Source organism: Homarus americanus, unplaced genomic scaffold, assembly GCF_018991925.1.
Source record: "Homarus americanus isolate GMGI-L3 unplaced genomic scaffold, GMGI_Hamer_2.0 scaffold40565, whole genome shotgun sequence".
Classification (NCBI taxonomy): domain Eukaryota; kingdom Metazoa; phylum Arthropoda; class Malacostraca; order Decapoda; family Nephropidae; genus Homarus; species Homarus americanus.
In genome coordinates, this window is record NW_024735503.1 from 80,576 (window position 1) to 104,220 (window position 23,645).

The window sequence follows — 23,645 nt, forward strand, 5'->3', positions numbered from 1 at the left end:
CTCCCTCACCCCCCCTCTCTCCCACCCCTCTCCTCCCTCCTCCTCCCTCCTCCCTCTCCTCATTCCCTCTCTCTCTCTCCTCTTCCCCTCTCCTCACTCCCCTCTCTCTTCCTCCTCTCCCTCTCCTCCCTCTCCCCCCCTTCCCTCCCCCACTCTCCCCCTCCCTCCCCACCCCTCTCTCTCCCTCTCCTCTACCCCCCTCTCCACCTCCTCTTTCACCCTCTCACCCTCCTCACTCCCTCCTCACCTCCCTCACTCCCTTCCCTCTCACCTTCTCCCACCCTTCCCTATCCTCTCTCCCCACCTCCACAAAGATTCCTCCCTCACCCCACAAAGACTTGCCCCCACCCCCACACTATGCTGGCTACCTTACCTTCAGTGTTGCTGAGAGGTGGAGTGAGGGAGAAGGAGAAGGAGGGGAGGGGAGGAGAAGTGAGGGAGAGGAGAAGTGGGAGGGAGAGGGAGAAGTGGAGGGGGAGGAGAGGAGGAGAGGGGAGGAGGAGGAGGGGAGGGGGAGGAGAGGGAGGAGGGGAGGGAGGAGGGAGGAGAGGAGAGGGGAGGAGTGAGGGAGAGGGAGAAGTGAGGGAGGGAGAAGGGGAGGGAGAGGGAGGAGGAGGGAGGAGGAGGAGGAGGGGGGAGGAGAGGAGGGGAGAAGTGAGGGGAGAGGGAGGGAGAGGGAGAGGGAGAGGAGAGGGGAGGGGAGGGAGGGGAGAGAGGAGGGAGAGGGAGGAGGAGGGAGAGGGAGAGGAGGGGAGAGGGGGAGAGGGAGAGGGAAAGTGGAGGGGAGGAGAGGAGGAGGGAGAGTGGGAGAAGTGAGGGAGAGTGGGAGGAGTGAGGGAAAAGGAGGAGGAATAACGGAGGAAAATAAACAGATGTGTAAGGGAGAGGAGTAAGGAATAAGAGAAGGAATAGAGAGAGAGAGAGAAAATAAGATAGATGGAGGGAGAGAGAGACGAGGAGACGGATTGGAAGGCAGGAAGAGAGAGAGGGAGGGAGAGGAGAGGAGACGGGAGGAAGAGGAGAGGAGACGGGAGGAAGAGGAGAGGAGAGGGAAGACAAGACAAAACACATTGTTGTCACCTCCATTGTCACGCCCTGAACATAGTAATTCTTGCACTGTCACTAAACCCGGGTTGTGATAAAGGCGTGTTTGTCCCCCCCTCCCCCCCCTCCCAGTCAGGCCTAAAGAAATAACTAACTTTGGGAACTGCTCTTGTCTCTCTTTAGAAGCTCCCCCTCATCCCCCACACCCCCCCTTTACCCCTCCCCCCCTTTACCCCTCCCCCCTTTACCCCTCCCCCCTTTACCCCTCCCCCCTCACCCCCAAAATGTATACGTATTGTCTGTCTCCGGTTCTTCTAACCTTCTAGCCGCTCACAGACAGACAGACAGACACACACACACACACACACACACACACACACACACATACACACAGATAAGAACACTTGGTATGACTCATGAAAATAAAGACCCAACTGACTTAACGTAACGCTGTTGGTTTTGAAATAATAATAAATTGTGAGGGAGAGTAGAGAGAGGGAGGGAGGTGGGAGGAGAGAGGGAGGGAGAGAGGAGAGGGGAGAGGGGGGTGAGAGGGCATGATTCATCCACTTAAGAACAGTGACTCACTCCCCGGGTAACTCGTGTGGATGGGGTGGAGAGGAAAGTGGGTGGGATGGGTGGAGGTGTAGGAGAGGAGTGGGTGGTCGTGTGGGTGGGATGGGTGTAGATGGAAGAGAAAGGGGGAGCTTGTGTATTAGACAGACAGACAGACAGACAGAAAATATCTAACTGTCTCACTTTAAGCTACGACACATTCTGAAATTCTCGTAAATATCATCCAAGCTATAATATGAAATTATGGTGAAATCTGAAAAGTTCTTACGATATTTTCTTTCTTGTAAGTGTGGAAGTTAAGAGAACACACGCACGCACGCACGCATACACGCACGCACTCTCTCTCTCTCTCTCTCTCTCTCTCTCTCTCTCTCTCTCTCTCTCTCTCTCTCTCTCTCTCTCTCACCCATTAATTTACATATTATCCATTAATTCGATAAAAACTTAATTACATGACCATTAGCTCGGCCCATTTAGATAACAGAGTAAGGTAACACACAGGTAATTGGCTGTCATTACTATTCGACTCGCCTGTCTTGTACCTGTGTATGTCATTGCCACATTATGCGTAGGCCGGTATTTACTGAGAGCCATGAGGTAGTGTTTGATCGTCTTGGCCCGATTTTGTCATTGATCACCTGAAGATTAGCCCCCTAGTTTATTTCACCTGGGGGAGGGAGGGAGGTAGGTGGTGGAGGGAGGGAAGGAGATTCTTGTAAACGGTGGTCTGGTGAAAATTTGATGGAATCCACGTGTATGCGGGCATGGCGATTGTTGATTGGTCCTCGTTCACCATAATGTTTTGCAAGTGTACCTCCCAGTTTTAGGTGTTGGTGCTGACCTCACCTGACCTTACTTTAATAACAACAATAATAATAATAACGTTGTATAATATTCTCAATGTCGCATATAATCGATCAATCAGTTGCTTACACATCATCGTCCTCCCACTTAACACCTGACATATATACGGCCATTATAAACTAACCTTTCATAAATTACCTGCAACATACACCACCAGACTCAGTTGTTAATTATCTTACCTGTGTGTGTGTGTGTACTGGGTGTATTGAGGCTGTGATTTGTAAATAATATTCGTTTGGGCGCCTGAGGGAGTGTTGTGTTGTGTGGAGTCAACATTACAGCATCTATCATTATTTTATTGCACAAAACTTTCCTCTCTGCAATAATGATGCAAAAGACATGTGTTAATTTGACATTCAACTGTGGGAATCTTTTGTTTTCAGATATTATGAGAAAAATTGTGTTGGTGATTGTGTTCAATGAGACGAGGATGGCAGAGCGAGGTGTTACAGGCCTGTTAGTCGTGTGAGTTTGTGGCACACTGTTGTTTACGGTCACTCACCTGGTGCCTCGTGTCAGGGGTCACCACGTGCTGAGGTTACCACGTGGTTTGTGACGTCACGACACGTCTTTTGGCCACCCTCAAGCGTTACGTCACCAAGAACCAGGAAATAAATAAAATAAAAACAGAACTTAAAATCAGTGACTAGCAAAGTGTTATTTCAGAAACTTGAAGCCACAATTTCCCAGCAAGATTAATCTGAACATAAGAGACACACACAAGACACGTGAGAAATACATAGATGTTGAGACTTTCTTTCCTCAACTATACCTGACGAGGGAAGATAGTGTTGTAATCTGGAGTGAGAGAGAAGGAAGAAAATAGCGTGACTCTCAACTCCTGATAGATTGAGACATTTACAACAACTGTGGAAAAAAGACGATTCTGTATGTGTGTTGATATCGGTCACTCCCTCACATTTTGACTTTCATTCCATTCTGAAATTCAACTCTTCCGCCACACGCCCTCAGGCTGTCTTAAGCCCCGCAGGGAGATTATCTGTGTGTGTGTAAGTTTAAAATCTCGCTACATCACCACCACCCACCCACCTCTCCGTCATTCAGGGAGAGGAAACAGGTGAGGTGAGACAGAAGCGCTTCAGACGGTTATCCAGCAAGTTAGCCGTCCAGAACACCGCGTGATACACCCATCTGTCACCCACCGAGGAGAGAGACGACCTTAGTGATCCAGTCAAGTCAGTCAGTAGTTCAGAACGTCGCCGCGGCAGTAGAGTCATGGAGTGGCGCCTGACTACGGTGGGAACGGGGCGGACCTGGAACTCAACTGCGGAATTCCTGCGTGCCCGAGAGTACAAGTTGCCCCACACGGACTCTGGTCAGAATTCCCTCGAGTACTGGGACTATTCCGTCGAGTTGGAGATGCTGAAGGGACCTGAAGGTGAGTTTTGTTTTCTTTGTTGACGCGGTGATGGGAAGTAGTGTTAAGGTCACCAGCCGGAATTACCATCAGTACTTTTTTACATCATAGACTCAAGTGTTATCTTAGTTCCTTTGAGGTTAAGGCATGTTTGTTTTTTAACCATATGTAAGTCACCTCCACTGTACTTATCCTTAAACATGTACGTGTCCTTTAAATCTGTACATATGAAGAAGTTCCCGAGACTTGTTTTTACTACTGAACCCCGAGTGTGGCAGGCATGAGGTGTGATCTGGCCCGTGGGTGTTGTCATTACTCGTGATGCATGGACAGGTGACCCGAACCTTTCCGCCTTGGTGGCCACTTAAAGACTCATCCACTGTCTCCGTCACGCTCTCCTCTTGGGGCGGGAGTTTCCTTCAGGTATTCTCAAATCTGGAGACACCGTAAAGGATCGCTGTGCAGTCTCTCCTTCGTTGATCTTTGTTAAGGAGTTCCTCACAGAAATCCTCTCCATGATCATTGTTGAGGAGTCCTTTACAGATCGACCCTTCCATAACTCCCATCTACTGTTCAGGAGTCCTCTATAGGTATCCTGCCCAACACTGGAGAGAAGTCTATTCCTTTTCCAGGGGACCTTGTCAAAGAGGCGTTCTTATTTGAGCTTTATCAAGTAGTCCCCTACAAAAGTCATGCTGATAAATCCCTTCTAGATGGAGCCTTGTCGAGTAGTACCCTGTAGGACTGAGTTAAGGAGCCTCTAATACACCTTCTTTAGAGTGTTACAAGAGGCTCAGGGACTCTAAAACTTTACTGACCCAACAACTTCATCATCCAGGAGCTCTTAACGAGGGGGGCGCAACCGGATCCTCCTCTGGGGACCTGAACAGGATACTCGCCCCAGGGCTCCAAACCATCCAGACCCTTACGTTTTTTTTTAGGGTATCCCAGAGGAGGAGCGGTGTCCGGGATGATGGTGATGATGATGATGATGATGATGATGATGATGAAGATGATGATAATGTGTGTTGTCAGTTGATGAATAGCTTACACAGATACACAGGGAGAAAAAAACACACAAACCTCGAATATTTGTGTGTGTGTGGGGAGGAGGGGGGGGGGGGGTACTAGACTGGCTTCAGAGAGAGACAGGTTCGAGATCCAAGACCAGTATAATCTTCTCTCTGTGTATATAAACAGGTCAAGTGTATGACCCCTCTTCGTGTAACACCTGGGATGTACATGTTGTCTACCTTTTGTGTACTGGGACAGGTGTGATGATTGTCGTAGTGATGAGATAGGACAGACAGACAGATAGACAGGCAGACAGACAGACAGACAGACAGACAGACAGACATAGACCCCCTACTGCCCAACTTTCCACCTAATCACCCCGTCATCACCTCCACAACCAATTAAACCCTCCTTCATCCTCTCTCTCCATCATTAGGACTGACGAGAGATTGAAGAACTACTCTCAACCATTCCACATTATCACTTTCACCCCGATCATTCATATGCGATTAAGACGCTTCGACGAGACCTCCGACACGCTAGAAAAAAAGCACCGGTTGAGGCGTATTAAGAGTTATTATCGAGGTTTAATAACGGGTCTTCCTGCCCCGTCGGCTGTGTGGTGCCTGAGGGAGGGAAGGTCGTGGTGAAGGCTGCACGGCGGGGGGGAGGGTATTCTTAGCACCTGTGGATAATGAGAAAGGAAAGTGGTTTGATTTTTCTTTCACCTTCACTATGTGGTAATTAAGAACCAGGTCGTTTGTTGCTTGTTGTTGATTAGGGGTGTGTGTGTGTGTGTGTGTGTGTGTGTGTGTGTGTGTGTGTGTGTGTGTGTGTGTGTGTGTGTGTGTGTGTGTGTGTGTGTGTGTGTGTGTGTGTGTGTGTGTGTGTGTGTGTGTGTGTTAGGGAAGGGGGAATTCAAAGTGAAATAAATGTTATAGATATATCTTCAACCTAAAGTCGAGCATGCGATATATCCCCGAACACTGTCATCAAGTAATGAGGTTATAGGAATACCTCTTCCTCCCTCTCTTCCTCCTTTCTCTCCCTCGTTAACAGCTCTTATCTTCCTTACCTCCCATATCTTACTCACTCCGTACCTCCCCTCCTACTCCCCTTGTTGTTCAGGGTACGGACGGCTGGTCACAACAAGCACAACACACACACACACACACACACGGTCATCATCGCCACAGGTAAACGCTATCTATCACAACTACAGTTTTTCCCAACTCATCACAAGCCCCGTCACATCTGCTTTCCCTCCCTCCCTCCCTCCCTCCCATCCATCCTTCCGTCCCTCCATCCCATCCATCCATCCCTCCGTCCCTCGCCAGCTCATAATCACAACTACAGAGTATACTCATTTAGGCTGAAATAAGAGACATTGTGTGTTGTGTGTAGGCGCCCCTGGCCACTTTCCCTCCCTAAGTGTTCATTCAGTGGAACAAGTCCTCCCGGAAAGCAATAATGGCACCGGTTACCTGTGAACATTCCTCTGTCTGCTTCACTTTCACCCGTAAGCAAGATGGATGAGTCTGGGATGCTTGAAAGAGGTCCATCACGGGTAGAATTGGTCCATCACTGGTAGAATTGGTCCATCACGGGTAGACTTGGTCCATAACTGGTAGTATTGGTCCATCACTGGTAGTATTGGTCCATAACTGGTAGAATTGATCCACCAGTAATAAATTGTTCAACACTTGGGACTGAGATGAACAAAATGTATGTATGTATGTATGTATGTATGTATGTATGTATGTATGTATGTATGTATGTATGTATCCAATAAGTCATTTAATCTGTCAACTTTATCTCGTAGACAGAAAAAAATAAATAGAAATGTTTTTATATAGACAGTCAAGTGCTCAGGTGAACGATGATGATGATGATGATGATGATGATGATGTAAAAAGTGAGGGGTAAAACTATTCACCTCTTGAGTGAAAAATGTTTAATAACTCGACTCTTGCCTTCAACGTTACGCTGTCGAGTCTTTATTCACACTACAGGTCATCCTCCTTCACACTACAGGTCCTCCTCCTTCACACTACAGGTCCTCCTCCTTCCTACAGGTCCTCCTCCTTTCACACTACAGGTCATCCTCCTTCACACTACAGGTCCTCCTCCTTCACACTACAGGTCCTCCTCCTTCACACTACTGGTCCTCCTCCTTCACACTACAGGTCCTCCTCCTTCACACTACAGGTCCTCCTCCTTCACACTACAGGTCCTCCTCCTTCACACTACAGGTCCTCCTCCTTCACACTACAGGTCCTCCTCCTTCACACTGGGTCCTCCTCCTTCCACCTACAGGTCCTCCTCCTTCACACTACTGGTCCTCCTTCACACTACAGGTCCTCCTCCTTCACACTAAAGGTCCTCCTCCCTTCACACTACAGGTCCTCCTCCTTCACACTACAGGTCATACTCCTTCACACTACAGGTCCTCCTCCTTCACACTACAGGTCATCCTCCTTCACACTACTGGTCCTCCTCCTCACTACAGGTCACACTCCTCCTTCCTTCACACTACAGGTCATCCTCCTTCACACTACAGGTCATCCTCCTTCACACTACAGGTCCTCCTCCTTCACATTACAGGTGCTTCTCCTTCAACCTCGCCTTCCCCGTCCCTCCTTCCCCTCCTGTCCCTCCTTCCCCATTAATGTTCCTCCTTCCCCCATTAATGTCCCTCCTTCCCCAGGTCATTAATGTCCCCTCCTTCACCCATTAATGTCCTCCACTTCCCCTCCTTCATTAACGTCCTCCTTCCCATTATTGTCTCCTTCCCCATTAATGTCCTCCTTCCCCCCCTCCTTATTATTGTCCCTCCTTCCCCATTAACCCTCCTTCCCCATTATTGTCCCTCCTTCCCCCATTATTGTCCCTCCTTCCCCATTAACGTCCCTGTCCCTCCTTCCCCATTAATGTCCCCTTCCCCATAATATTAATGTCCCTCCTTCCCCTTGGCCGTCCCTCTTCCCAGGGTATACTCCGCTCTTCCTCCTTTCACGGAAAGAAGGGGGTGAGAGTTTCTAGGGGGGGCGGAGGATAGGTAAGTGAGCAGGTATTTACAGGTCATGGGCGGAGACAGGTGATATGACCTCTTGGTGATCTCCCAACCCACCCAACCTACCTTCCTACCCCCTACTCCTTGAACCAATGTGTGAGGTGGGGGGGGGTTGGATGTGTCATGTTCCTGTTTTGTTATCGCTTCCTTCCTCGCTTGCTTGCTCTTCCTGTAATACCTGTAAATACCCAATACCTGACCTGTAATACCTGCACCTGTAATACCTGCACCTGCACCCTGTAATACTGCACCTGTAATACCTGCACCTGTAATACCTGCACCTGTAATACCTGCTGTAATACCTGCACCTGTAATACTACCTGCACCTGTAATACCTGCACCTGTAATACCTGCAATACCTGCACCTGTAATACCTGCTCCTGTAATAATACCTGTAATACCTGCAATACCTGCAATACCACCTGTAATACCTGCACCTGTAATACCTGTACCTGTAATACCTGTAATACCTGCACCTGTACCTGTAAATACCTGCCCTGTAATACACCTGTAATACCTGCACCTGTAATACCTGCACCTGTAATACCTGCACCTGTAATACCTGCACCTGTAATACCTGCACCTGTAATACCTGCAATACCTGTAATACCTGCACTGTAATACCTGCACCTGTGTAATAATGCCTGCACCTGCACCTGCACCCCTGTAATACACCTGTACCTGCATCTGTAATACCTGCCTGTAATACCTGTACCTGTAATACCTGCAATACCTGTGCATACCTGCACCTGTAATACCTGCACCTGTAATACCTGCACCTGTAATACCTGCACCTGTAATACCTGCACCTGTAATACCTGCACCTGTAATACCTCTTTGAAAATCTTGAGGGAATGTCTTGAACATTGTTTCCAGTATGTCACTCTGGTTGTTGACCCGGAATAAGTGACTTTGGGGATTGGTTCATCAGCATTGGGAGTCGAAATGGTAGGTGTGTCAGGTGAGGCAGGTAAGACAGGTGAGGCAGGTGAGGCAGGTAAGACAGATGAGGCAGGTAAGACAGGCGAGTCAGGTGAGGCAGGTAAAACAGGTAGGACATTCAAACGGACATATACCTCGAACTTGTGATTCTCTTAAGATATTACTCGTGTATTTCACGCTCTGTCGGGTTCCTGAAATGTCACTTCCTTTAGTCTATGTTATTTTGTATATTATTATTACTGTTTTTGTTTGGTTTTTGTTCGTTTGCTTCTGGTCACACACACACACTCACACACACACACACAGTAGCTCTTAATATAATTGTAAAATGATTTGCATTACGGGATAAAGTTCAACTGGCTGATATATTTATATTTTTTGTGGATGAAAGTGGATGGATTGTGGATGTAATGGAGGGGGAGAAACTATGACGTGGGCGTGGTTCTAGCGTGGGCGTGGTTATAGTGGTGGTGGTGATTGGACCGCCATAGCCAGCCAGATCCGGTAACTAATTACTTGTGACTGTGTGGGAACTGTCTGCCTAGTGACTGATGAAACAGACTGTATAACTACCTAGTGACTGATGGAAACAGACTGTATAACTGTCGAGTGACTGATGAAACAGACTGTATAACCGAATCGCACCTGACAAGTATCGTAATAACTAACTGTTGAATTTGAGACATTGCCACTATCACCAACCACAACTACCACTATCACCACTAGCACCAGTACCAATCACTAGCACTACCACAATCACTACCACTCCACAACCATCCACACCCAACACACCCACCACCAACCATCACCAATCACCATCACCAACCACCACCATCAACCACTATTTACTTTCATTAACGTAACATTTATTATAATTACACATCATCAGGTGTCTCTCGTGTGTGTGTGTGTGTGTGTGTGTGTGTGTGTGTGTGTGTGTGAAACAATGACATTATGGATTACAAGTCAGAGATAAAAAAGGAATTAAGTTTTCTTGAGTTTTTCTGTCTGTCTATCTGTCTAGCCACCCGTCTGTCTAGCCACCCGTCTGTCTAGCTACCCGTCTGTCTAGCCACCCGTCTGTCTAGCTACTCTCTTATTAGCAATGTCAGAATAGAATTGATTGTGTGACCAGACAAAGGACGCGTTGGGACATGCCAGGAAGCGTTAGAACATGCCAGGACGCGTTGGATAATGTTAGAACGCGTGTAGACATGTCACGCATGTCCTGTTGAGACTAGGAGAGCCAGCGAGTGAGTCATCCCCCCCCGCCTGTCTGGCCCCACCCTGCACAATCAACCCCGATAAGCTGCTCTCATTAAATGATCCTCTTGACTCAGTAAACTTTGCCGCAACTGACTGACTGATTAACACACCCCACAGAACCATGACGGCTGGCTCAGTGTTGTCGAATTTGTTCCGAGTTGGCTCACATGGCTCGATAACTTCACTTTATCCCCGTTTTATTAGGGAAAATGAAAAACGTTATACGAATTTAGGAGCAGTCGAACCCGTGAGCTCCCCTTGTCATGTTAGGATACACACACACACGCCAGCCAGCAGTCAGTCACGCACCGGGCACAAGCAAATATGTATACCTTGCAACCTTTCCCCTCCCACCCCTTGACTGGTGATAGTGGTGGTGACTGGTGATAGTGGTGGTGACTGGGTGATAGTGGTGGTGGAGTGGTGGTGGTGGTGACTGGCGGTGGTGACTGGTGATAATGGTGGTGGTTGGTGATAGTGGTGGCGACAGGTGAGCCTCGGCCAGCAGTATCTCAGACGACCCGCCACCTTAATGACCAGCTGGCGTGCACTGCGTCAGGAACTCACCTGGGATTACTCTGTCTTCTTCCTCCTCCTCTCCTCCTCCTCCTCCTCCTCCTCCTCCTCCTCCTCCCTCCTCTCCTTCCCCCTCTTCCTCCTCCCTCCTCCCCACCTCCCCGTCCTCCCCCCACATTACCCTTCCTCCCCACCCTGTCACCGTCCAACACACTGATCATCGTCCTAATAACATCCGTGTGTTGTACCGTATCTGAAGGAATACAGCAACCGGTCCTCATTATTCTGGGGTCGGATACTGTACAAAGAAATATGTACACGACTGTTAGTATTCCCCCCCTCCCCTCCCTCCCCTCTAGAGAGTTGAGTTGTAGATAGATAGAAAGATAGATAGAGGAAGTGACGTCATAGGTTGGGGTAGGGGAAGAAGGGTGATGGGGAGATGACCGTCAGTAGATGCCAGGCCGAGGTCGCTTACCTGAAGAAGGTGTCCAGGTGATAATTGATTAAGAGATCCGCCAGGTGACCTACGAGATGATTGATGGTGGCCTCCAGGTGTGTGTGTGTGAGAGAGAGAGAGAGAGAAAACCAAAATTTAAAAGAAAAGATAAAAGGAGACAGACAGAGAGAGAGAGAGAGAGAGAGAGAGAGAGAGAGAGAGAGAGAGAGAGCAAACGGTACCAGTGAGAGACATAGGAGGGGGAGAGAAACCTTATGAGGCAGTGTCAGCTTTCGTAAGGTTAATGGTTGTCTAATGGTTACTAATGCCGCCTTAAGGTACCAAGAACCTACCTGGAATAGGCCTAGTGAACCTACCTGGAATAGGCCTAGTGAACGTACCTGGAGGGGTCTTAGTCAACTTATACCTGGAAGAAGACAAGTTAATATATGGTAATTAAATTCTCTTTCCTCCCCACGAATTGCCTGGTAACACGGGGTAATGGTGAGGAAAAGTCGCCCGAATAATGGTTACGTTTGGTCAATGTTGTCGGTCAAGAAACGTGGGTGATTAGGGTGGTGATTGGGTGGTTCTCTTGTACAGTATAAGTTTGAAGGTATGTGAGTAGATCTTGAATGATTTCTTAACTCATTAAAAGAAGAAAAAAATCCTGAAAGTTTTATCAATTTGGAAAAAATAAATAAATGTGTTTAATCAAAGGAAATGGTGTATGACTAAACTAAATAACTCGAGTCGGAACAAATATGGTAAAAAATTTATTCTATCTGAACAAATTAATTACATCACAAAAAAAAATATTCAGTTAAAAAAAAGTTCTAATAATTCATGGTACAACATTTATCCCACGAGAAGAAATTAAATATAATAATTAATGGAACAAATTTATTCTTTGTATCGTCATTGTAATGTGATAAAATAAATGGGCTAAGTAAATTGTATTAAATTCATCCACCTGGCCAAGATTTGCTCATTAACAGGTAACCCAGATCTGCGGGTCCATCTGTATGCAAATCAGGTGAGAGAGGCAGGTAATGAGGCAGGTAGTGGTGTTCACAAGCACCAGAAAACAGTCAAGGTTCTCAAGATTACATACATACATACATACATACATACATACATACTCTCACAGAGCTCGTACAAAATTTCTCTCTCTCTCTCTCTCTCTCTCATACCACTTAACCCGTTCTTGTTTACTCCATCAATGTTTGTTTGTAGTTTGCCTCGCTCCATATCCTCTCTTGTGTCAACAGGTAAACACACGTAAACAAACACCTGGCCAATCACCTGTCAGAGGAGTGAAACAGGAGAGTGTCAGACCCGGATGTTTCACTGTACAGGTCGTGGAGAAAGGTTTCTGTGTCATTCCCGTTCGATACAGTACCGAGACACACAGTACATGATACGCTGCAACGCCATCTATTGGTAACAAAAAGAACAGAAAAAGCTCGAAGGCCGGTGATTCGTTCTAACAGGTCGATGACAGACTGTTAGGAGTACGATGACAGTCCCGTGAGTACTATGACAGTCCCTATTTTGAGTACGATTACAGTCCCCTGAAGTACGTTGATAGTTATTTGAGTGCGATGGCAGTCCCTATTTTGAGTATGAGTACAGATTATGATGACAGTCCCTTGAGTACGATGACAATCCCTATTTTGAGTATGAGTACAGATTATGATGACAGTCCCTTGAGTACAAAAACAGTCCCCTGAGTACAATCATATAACCCCTTAACCACAATGACAAAGGTTTAATAAGTGTCTTTGGAACCTAAACAAAACATCACTCTTTTTCCCGTCAAGTGTGAACCTATGAGAGCCTCTGAAGTATGACCCAAGTATGACCTAAGTGTGACCTCCCGGTGTGTATTTATATGTCTGGAAGGTGTGTGTGTGTGTGTGTATATAGCAGGTGTCTGGCATGTCTTGGTACACCTTATTCACGAGGTAACTTTTGGCTTTGAGGTGAAGAAGACGAGTTGGCTACAGTGGGAAGGGTCGTTCATCAGCTGACGGTGAGACGTGTTGGAATGTGTCGTACGCTGTATTTTTTTATTTATTTTATATTTTTCTATTTCTCGGGTCGTGGAATTTCGCCACATTGATGAGTCACAAGCAACTACCGACAGTGACTTGTTTACGAGGTCATACACAGTTGTTAATGAGTCAAGTACAGTAAGATTTTCGCGGGGTAGAATTTGTTGATGTTCCGAGATGTTGATGATGATGATGGTGACAGAATTCTTACTATGGAGTGAATACCTACATGACTTGAGTTCGGCTTGATGATGATAGTGATGATGATGATGATGGGTTATGTTAATAGCTGTGAGGTTTATTACTTGTGTGTGGCTGTGTTGCTACGTGTGGGACGCCCGTGTGAGGAAGAGCGTCCCACAAATGCCTGTGGTTGGGGCGGTGGCTGGAATCTGCTGGAGTTTATGTGCGGAAGTCGACCAAAACAAGAGAGTGCCTGGTGGTGATGGTGCTGGTGATGTGGTGGTAATGTGGTGAGTGCCAGTAGGGGTTTGTCGTGATGGTGAAGGGTGTGGTAAAGGGTGTGGCAGGGGCGGTGAGGTGGATGCTACAGTAATTCACTCCTATTGAGGTGACGAATGTGTGGTATGGGATGTGTTGGCTGTCATGTTGTGTGTGTGTGTTATGGTGGGTTGAGTGTGGTGCAGGTGAGGGTGGTAGAGTAACAGGTGAAGGTGGCCCCTCCCTCACCTCATGTTTACACCGACACACCTCGCTAAGTCTTGATAATGAGATAAAAGCCAATGTTTATCTCTTGTGTTGGCTACAAGTCAACACAACAGCAGTAACAAGCTAAGGTGTTGTTACTGCTATTAGATGGTTGTTGTTACTGCTGTTAGGTTGTTGTTACTGCTGTTAGGTTGTTGTTACTGATTGTGATAGCTGACGTTGGATGTTATGGTACGTATAACTCCTGGCGCTAATGGCAGTTGAATATACTATCTGTTGTGGTGGTTAGTTACTGGTTGTGGTAATTGTTGGTTGCAAGTTGTAATTACCGCAGCTGTTGCTATTGTTACTCCAGATGATATCAACGTCACAGCTACCTCCACCACCATCACACACACACACACCCAAGTTCTCCATCACCCTGGTACCGCCGTCACCAATCCTCAGTGAGACCGAAAGTGCACCAGCGTGTAATCAGGACTTCCTGCCTTCCTTCTGTCAGTGATTTCCACTCTGCCGGCGGCCACGGTGTTTCAGGCGTGCGGGGAAGCGTTGATTACCTCGCCAGGATGCACCGCTACATGTGGGTAGTGGTCGCGTGAGTCGGATGTTGGAGGTGACACGTCTTGAAGGTGAGGTCAAACCACACCACATCTCTCTCTCTCTCTCTCTCTCTCTCTCTCTCTCTCTCTCTCTCTCTCTCTCTCCTTGTTCTTTTTCTTTGTTGATCTTGAGGCGCCTCTCGAGTCCTTGACCTGTTATTGTGTGTGTGTGTCCAAGAAGGTTCTCACGAGATTCATCAACTAGAAAGTATCAAAACATCTCCTCTTCCAGCTCCTGCCTTGGGGTGGGTGCTGCTGTAGGTGTCAGTGGTAGGGGTTGGTTGGCAGTGAGAGAGCTGCAGTGGTGATGTATGGCGGAGACGTGATGGAGCGGGAGGGAAACCTTGGCTGTGGTGGAGGGCGTGGTGGTGGTGGGCGTGGTGGTGGTGGTGGTGGAGAGCGTAATTGTGGTGGTTGCGGTAAATATTGTGATTGTTTAAGTTTTCTTTATATATAGTTGTTTTGGTCAGTTATTAGACTCGGGATTTTAGATAACTGGTTCCTTGTCTCTTAAGTGAAATCATGTTATGTTTTGGTGTGAAATTAAACTTAAAAGCGCTGTTCCCTTTACTTTTCCCAGTGTAAACAAAAGCATTTACGGACTGCATACCGAGTGGGAGATGAAAGGGGGGGGGGGGAGTTTGTTTAGGAGAAATGTTTGTTGTTGAAGAATGTAAACACAAACTAGCGCACAAGCAGAAAGTGAAGCGTGCGAACCATTGTTGACGCACACCCTCCTGGCGCATAATAAGACATAAATTTTGATCGCTTAATACCCGGTTGTCCAGGACGCTTTTACACTTGTTAACATAGCAGTAAGTGGTGTCTAGCGAGGACTTGTGGTGGAACGTAGGCTTTTACTCTGAGTGGCGCGTGTAGGAAATTCCCAAACGTTAAACAAATAAATACCTTAACGAGAAACAGAAAAATGAGTAATAATTCTAAAAAAATAAATAAAAATAAATAATAATATTTCACAGTTATTAAATGTAACTTGTGGTTTATTAATATTATTCTGGATTTACTTTTTTACTTGCCATTAATGTTTGCAATTTATTTAGGTTTAATTCTACTCTGTGATACAACCCCTCCTTAAACGTACCTGTATTGATGATTCTAGGTAATTAGGACATTATAATTAGGAAGAGTACCTGGATTACCTGTAGATTAGCTCCCCCTTCCCACCATATTTCACCCGATGATGAAATATTTTAGTGGAGGGTTAGGTTAGGTTATGTTAGCGTGAGGTTAGGTTAATCTTCATGTTTTCTCACGTGCCTCACACCTTCACTAATGAACGTAACTCACACTCAAAGTAGTTCCCCCAGACAGCCATGTTGAGTGCAAGGTGAGTGAGTGAGTTAGACCAAGAACAATATAAACACAAATAAGAACAATACTTAACATTCTTTAGTAAACATCCAGGAGTTAAAGAATAAACATCATTTAATATTTATCTTGATTAATACTTCTGTTGGTAATTAAAACAAGTTATATCAAGCGTATGAGGGATTAATTATGGCGTGTAGTGATGATGGATTAATTATGACCTGTAGTGATAATGGATTAGTTACGGCCTATAGTGATGATGGATTAATTATGGCCTGTGGTGATGGCGGATTAATTATGGCCTGTAGTGATAATGGATTAATTATGGCCTGTAGTAATGGTGGATTAATTACGGCCTGTAGTGATGGTGGATTAATTACGGCCTGTAGTGATGGTGGATTAATTATGGCCTGTAGTGATGATGAATTAATTACGGCCTGTAGTGATGTGGATTAATTATGGGCCATTGATGGTGGATTAATTACGGCCTATAGTGATGATGGATTAATTATGGCATGTAGTGATGATGGATTAATTACGTCCTGTAGTGATGATGGATTAACTAAAGCGGGAATAACCGATAGTGGATTAGTCATTGAGTTTAATTTTTGAAAGGTCAGGGGGAGGGGGTTAGTCAATAGCTGTGGTTAAAAAAAGTATATCGAAAAATCATTTAGGATGACACCGAGTATTGAGCTTTTTATGAGGAAGTTGTAATTGCGTCTAGGAGGAGGAAGAGAAGAGATAAGAGGTGAATGAGGAGGAAGAGATGGAAGAGGAGGTGGTGGTGAAGGAGAAGGAGGTGGAAGAGATAATGGAAGAGGAGATGGAAGAGGTGGATGAAGAGGAGATGGGTGAGGAGGAGGAGGAGGTGATGAATAATATAAAATGAATAATCTCCTCCAGAGTGTTGTCACGACTCATTACTCGTGTGTGTGTGTGTGTGTGTGTGTGTGTGTGTGTGTGTGTGTGTACTCAGCTGTGGTTCCTTTATGGTCAAGGTGAACCCTCCCTCCACCAGAGCTGTTTTTTGTTATTACCCTTCACACAATTGTAACTCGATCACGTGTCTGTAACTACCCCGGGGCTCCCTGCTAATGACGACGCCTCAGCCAACACACACACACACACACACACACACAGAAACGACACTGGAACTGAGGCTGCATTGGTCAGGTCAGGTATGAGAGCCTTTTATAACTGGCTAGATTAGGTCAGGTCAGGTCAGGTCAGGTTAGACCCATTTTAAGTCTCTAGTCCCAATGGTCGCCAGTTCTAAGGGCCAGTGGAATGAGTCATACTTTCTTATTGGCAATTCTTTGTTTACCTGAAGAGCACTCCCCATCTGGTGATCGTTTCCTATACTTGTTGTCTCCAGGTAACACCACATACCACACCCCACCCATCCTTCATACTCTCTCCATCCTTCATACTCTCTCTCTCTGCCCACTTATTATCCACGCTCACTATCCACCACTATCCACCATCCCATACTCACGTTTACCTGCAGCTCATCAGACATTCAGTTCAGGTGTTGAGTTAAGGATTCCGATAAGAACAATGGCCACCTCTCCATTCTTCTTATTTCGGAATCCTTTTACGTGTGTGTGTGTGTGTGTGTGTGTGTGTGTGTGTGTGTGAGGCTTCAATGGGGTGGTAAAAATGAAGCCTTCTCTCCTTGATTGATGGCTTCCACTATAACACGTCTACTATGGGTCTTATATTTTTTCCCATTTACTGGTCAGGTTTCCGTTTTTCCCGTCCTCTTTTCCCGATTTTCTTGGTAATTCTTGGGTATTCCCGTTTGTTTTCCTGTTTTTTTTTCCTGGGGAATTTTAAGTTTTCTGTTTAGATACCAGTTTTCATTAGTAGTTTCCTGACCCATTTCTTGTCACTTTTCCCTGTTTTTATTGAAGACAACTTTTGGGGGGATGGTTTTCTTCGCAAGTTTCCCTCAAGTCGTCTCGTATTATCCTGAATAATTTTCCTCGTCATGAGTTAAGTGGCTAAAAATTTCCCCGTGGTGTGTGAAGTCACTTTAAGTATTAAGTTTCCTTGACAAAATTTCTTAATTTTTTTCCTTTCGAGTTTTCCTATCGATTGGAATATGTACATCTGTGTCTGTCTGTCTGTGTCTGTCTGTCTGTCTGTCTGTCTGTCTGTCTGTCTTGGAAAAGGGTTGCGGGCGAGGACGCGGTGTTCTCAGTGCCCCCTACAAGTAAACAGACTCACCTGTGTGGAGGCTAATTACCGTGTAGGACCTTGAGAACATGGCGGCCAGGAAGTAGACGAAGGAGCGATGACCCCGCCCTCCTGAAGGTCAATTAACGTAGGAGGCGATGACGATGTGTGGCGGCGCGGCGGAGTGTTCTACGGTTGAAGGAGGTGGTGAAGGGGAAGATGGAGGGGAAGAAGGTGGTGTTAAGAGATGAGGAAGAAGGAGAGGAAACATCAGTGAAAAAGACGAAGAAGTAGAAGAACAAGAAGGCACCACCACCACCACCACCGGGTCATCATCAACTATACTAACTATTGACGGAGGAGATGAAGAACATAACACTCGCCTACACTCAGGTACTCCCACTCATCTAAGCAGCTTCCCTCCACCGACTCTGCAGCAGCAACACCTGAGAGACATTCTTGGGAGGGTAAGGGGGGGGGGTCGTGTCCTTTCGTTCCTTCATCAACACCAATGGTTTCTGAGACTCTGATTTTTGCAACCATTCCAAATGTTACTGATACGATTATTCAGGTAGGTGATGGTTCTATGGTCGTTTAGTGGTTCAATGGTCGTCCAGTGATTTTATGGTCGTTCTATGACTGTGTTTTTATAAGGTTAGGGTTTAGGTAATGGTCTCTATGACTGTGTTTTTATAAGGTTAGGTCTCTCCTATCTTTTTGGGGACACGATGTTAAATAGTTAAAAATGGAAGAATAACAAATACACTACACGGTTACTGCACCACACTACACGGTTACAGCCCCACACTACACGGTTACAGCACCACACTACACGGTTACTGCACCACACTACACGGTTACTGCACCACACTACACGGTTACAGCCCACACTACACGGTTACAGCCCACTACACGGTTACAGCACACACGGTTGCAGCACCACACTACACGGTTACAGCCCCACACTACACGGTTACAGCCCCACACTACACGGTTACAGCCCACACTACACGGTTACAGCCCACACTACACGGTTACAGCGCACACTACACGGTTGCAGCACCACACTACACGTTACAGCACCACACTACATGGTTACAGCACCACACCATGGTTGCAACACTACACGGTTACAGCACCACACTACACGGTTACAGCACCACACTACACAGGTTACAGCACCACACTACACGGTTACAGCACCACACTACACGATTTACAGTACCACACTGCACGGTTACAGCACCACACTACACGGTTGCAGCACCACCACTACATGGTTACAGCCCACACTACATGGTTACAGCACCACACTACATGGTTACAGCACCACACTACACGGTTACAGCACCACACTACACGGTTACAGTACCACTACATGGTTACAGCACCACACTACACGTTTACAGCACCACACTACACGGTTACAGCATTACATGGTTACAGCACCACACTACACGGTTGCAGCACCACACTACATGGTTACAGCCCACACTACATGGTTACAGCACCACACTACATGGTTACAGCACCACACTACACAGTTACAGCACCACACTACACGTACAGCACACTACATGGTTACAGCACCACACTACATGATTTACAGCACCACTACACGGTTACAGCACCACACTACACGGTTACAGTACCACACTGCACGGTTACAGCACCACACTACATGGTTACAGCACCACACTACACGTTTTGCAGCACCACACTACACGGTTACAGCACCACTACACGGTTCAGCACACCACACTACATGGTTACAGCACCACACTACACGGTTGCAGCACCACACTACATGGTTACAGCCCACACTACACGGTTACAGCACCACACTACACGGTTACAGCACCACACTACACGGTTACAGCACCACACTACACGGTTACAGCCCACACTACACGGTTACTGCCACTACGGTTACAGCACCACACTACACGGTTACAGCACCACACACGGTTACAGCACCACACTACACGGTTACAGCACCACACTACGGTTGCAGCCCACTACACGGTTACAGCACCACACTACATGGTTACAGCACCACACTACACGGTTACAGCCCCACACTACACGGTTACAGCACCACACTACATGGTTACAGCACCACACTACACGGTTACAGCACCACACTACAGTTTGCAGCCCCACACTACACGGTTACGCACCACACTACACGGTTACAGTACCACTACACGGTTACAGCACCACACTACACGGTTACAGCACCACACTACACGGTTACAGCACCACACTGCACGGTTACAGCACCACACTACACGGTTACAGCACCACACTACACGGTTACAGCACCACACTGCACGGTTACAGCCCCACACTACACGGTTACAGCACCACACTACATGGTTACAGCACCACACTACACGGTTACAGCACCACTACACGGTTGCAGCCCCACACTACACGGTTACTGCACCACACTACGGTTACAGTACCACACTACACGGTTACAGCACCACTACACGGTTACAGCACCACACTACACGGTTACAGCACCACACTACACGGTTACAGCACCACACTACACGGTTACAACATCTAACTGTTACAGCATCTTAATCTTACAGTATCTCATTATTACAGTACCGCATCCTCCTAACCTTCAAATTCATTCCGCCGCAAGCGACCTGCCGCAACTTCCCCAGAGGTCATGATGTGTTTGTCCGCAGGCCAGGCTGGTGACTCACACATGCTTCTACCCCCCCACCCACCCCCTCTTCCCCCACAGAGGTGTGTGTGTGTGTGTGTGTGTGACGAGCACAAACATAACACAGGTCGTCACTATTCCTGGCAACCACTATTACCACCACGACAACCACCATCACTACAATAACACCAGCAACCACCACCTCCCATTCACCATAATAGCCACCACCCCCCATTTACCACAACCACCTCCCACTCACCACCTCCCACTCACCACCACAGCCACCTCCCACTCACCACCACCACCCCTCTAGTTAACCCCTCCCACGATCTCCTCAGACAGTCAGTAACAAAACCCATTCAGATAACAGTTAACTCAGGTCGTTCAGTGATATACGGAGGGAAAGAAGAGGCCCTTAACGGTGGTAGTGTGACCCAGGGGTTAACCTCACCACACGGCAGGAGGGTTAACGAAGGGGGGGTAGTTGAGTTGGGTGTCATCTCCAGGTGTGACGACAGGTGTAACGACAGGTAAATGATGGAGTCTTTACTGCACGGAGATCTAACTCGGTTTATTATAACTTTAATTGTCTTGTTCTAACCTTTTCGATATCACAAAAGTCTAACTTCCAATACAACCTAACGTAACCCCTAACCTAATTTGATCTAACCTATCCTAACCTAACCTGCCCACCTCTACCTACCCCACCTCTAACCTACCCTACCCCCACCTCTACCTACCTCTACCCTACCTACCTCCCAACCTAACCTACCCTACCTCCTAACCTACCCTACCCCTACCCCACCTCTAGCCTACCCTACCTACCCCTACCCTACCCTACCCTACCCTACCCCTACACCTCTAACCTAATCTAACCTAACCCTAGCCTACAGTTTTAACTATGAGAATGAATTTCGACACCGATTCCGGGTTCGGGTAATTGTTTGACCTAGAGAGAGGCGCCGGGTTCATGGTATCAGGGACTAGACCTTAGATTACCTGCACTAGAGGCGTTTGTTTCCCACGTCACTATACAGAACAGCAGGAGTTACATGGCCCTTTAACCCCTTCTTGAGTATACGATGACCTAACACCCTGAGTACTGTACAATGTCAACGTAAATCATATGGGGTTAACTGATTGTACTCAAGAGGTGAATACAATCAATGGTACAATGAATTCGATGTGTTAACTGTATTATGATGATTTAACCCACTGAATTACACTGACTTTGTACTCAAGGTTGGTTTAAGTGTTTAAGTCATTGTACTCAAATTGTACTCAAGGGTTTAAGGTGTACAGTGTGGCATAGGGTCTTAGTCCCCACCACCACCACCTCCACCCCCCATGGCCTCCCCACCCCCCCCTGGCCTCCCCACTCCCCTGGCCTCCCCACCTCCTCCCCACTTTCCTGTCTCCACTATCCTGTCTCCTCCCCACCTCTGCTAAACTCTTTAACTCATTAATTCACTGCTCCAAACACCCCGCTCACCGTCCTAAATGGCTACTTAATCGTGCCCCTGTGTTCATTGACAAGCGTTACCAGTGTACAGTATTTTTTTTTCCTTCCTGCGGTATTGTAAACCTCCTGTAGAAGGGAACGGTCGACGGGTGAAGGGACTTGATATTGTGAGGTGTTGTGGTGAATGGTGGCAATTGTGTGGTAATATATTTGGTATTTTCTTTTTATTTTATTTTTTGGGCAATTTAAGTTGGTATTTATACATTTAAGAAATATACTAATACAATCCCAGTCGTTTCTTTTATTTAGAAATCTCGCTACCAACAACCCCCCCCTCCCCCCATCTCATTCTTGTGTAGGAATGGAGGGGGCAAGGTGGTGATGATAGGTACGGGGCGGAGCGGGGCCGGGAGGTTGATTGAACGGAAGTAATGACCACTTGTCGGGGAAGGAAAGTTGAAAATGAAAGTATATTTAAAAACAAAGAGACAAAAACGGAGAGTAAATGAGGAGGGGGAGGAGGAGGAGGGGGAAAACTAGAGTACAGGTACAGAGGTGAAGGTGTTGAGGCAGTATATCCATCTCCCCACTCGATCTTTTCCCGCCAAGAAAATGTGACCATAGAAAACGGAGCCTAACTTGTTTATTGACAGGGTAAACAATTACAAACTCAAAGGAAATCCTGCTGGTTTGTGTTTGGTTGGTTGGTTGGTCAGGTCACGCCTGCTGTTTAGGTCACGCCCGCTAATCATGTCACGCCTCATTAGTGCTACACCTAAAGAACTTAAGAATGTTTGTGAATAGTTAATGGTTGTATTATTAGCTTGGTTTAAGGTTAATGGTTTAATTTTAGTGGGTTAGAGAGGTTTAGTTGCCCTCAATAGTTTAATTTCTTGTTTTTATATATTTTTGTTTACGATATTTTCATTAGCGTGTTAGTGTGTGTGTTAGAAGAGGAAATATGAATTACGTGTAATGCCGACTGGAAGAACCAATCTAACCTAACCTAACAATGATTCTAGAGGAGTTTTGGTTGCAATACAATAGGATAGGTTAGGTTAGGGTACATATGGCTGGTTTAGTGCCTTGTATTCTTAAGTGTCAAGCGTTTTAGTCGGGTATAAAACTCGTTTAAGTTTTTTTACACTGTATCGTGTCTGACCTAGATTTCCTTTTTTTTTTTTACTCGTATAATTATTCAGGTATTGTTCCCGTTTTCATCCACAGAAGTTACTAAGGTTAATTTGTACACCTGTTTATTGCTTCCCGCTTGAGAGTATGTAGGAGTGCTGGCGTCCGTTCGTCAGTCCGTCCGTCACACTTTCTACGCTGAACCCCTCCCCCTCCTCCCCTAAAACTGTCACGACCATCCGCTCACTCCTTCAGGATTAAATAATTGGTGTTAAGACTCTATTGGTATTTTGAGTCTACACGTTGAGGCTTAAAGATTGAATGTTTTAAAAATATATACTTGTATCATCCATGAGGGGCCTTACCAGTTTATATCCCTGAGTTGTGTATGTACATTATTCAATCCTTATTTCCATTTAGGG

General features: G+C 46.5%; 1 protein-coding gene across 4 annotated transcripts in view; it reads left to right on the forward strand.

Moving 5' to 3' along the window:
* The window catches only part of LOC121871159, a 119,258-nt gene that overhangs the window by 64,603 nt on the left and 31,010 nt on the right, over positions 1–23,645 (forward strand). For 2 of the 4 annotated variants that reach the window (XM_042373304.1, XM_042373305.1), the window contains exon 2: positions 2,868–3,883. The exons of the other annotated variants lie outside the window; for them this stretch is intronic. In XM_042373304.1, the coding sequence (XP_042229238.1) occupies positions 3,721–3,883 (163 nt within the window). In that variant the 5' untranslated portion in view covers positions 2,868–3,720. The remainder of the gene's footprint in view (positions 1–2,867; positions 3,884–23,645) is intronic. 4 annotated transcript variants of the gene reach the window in all.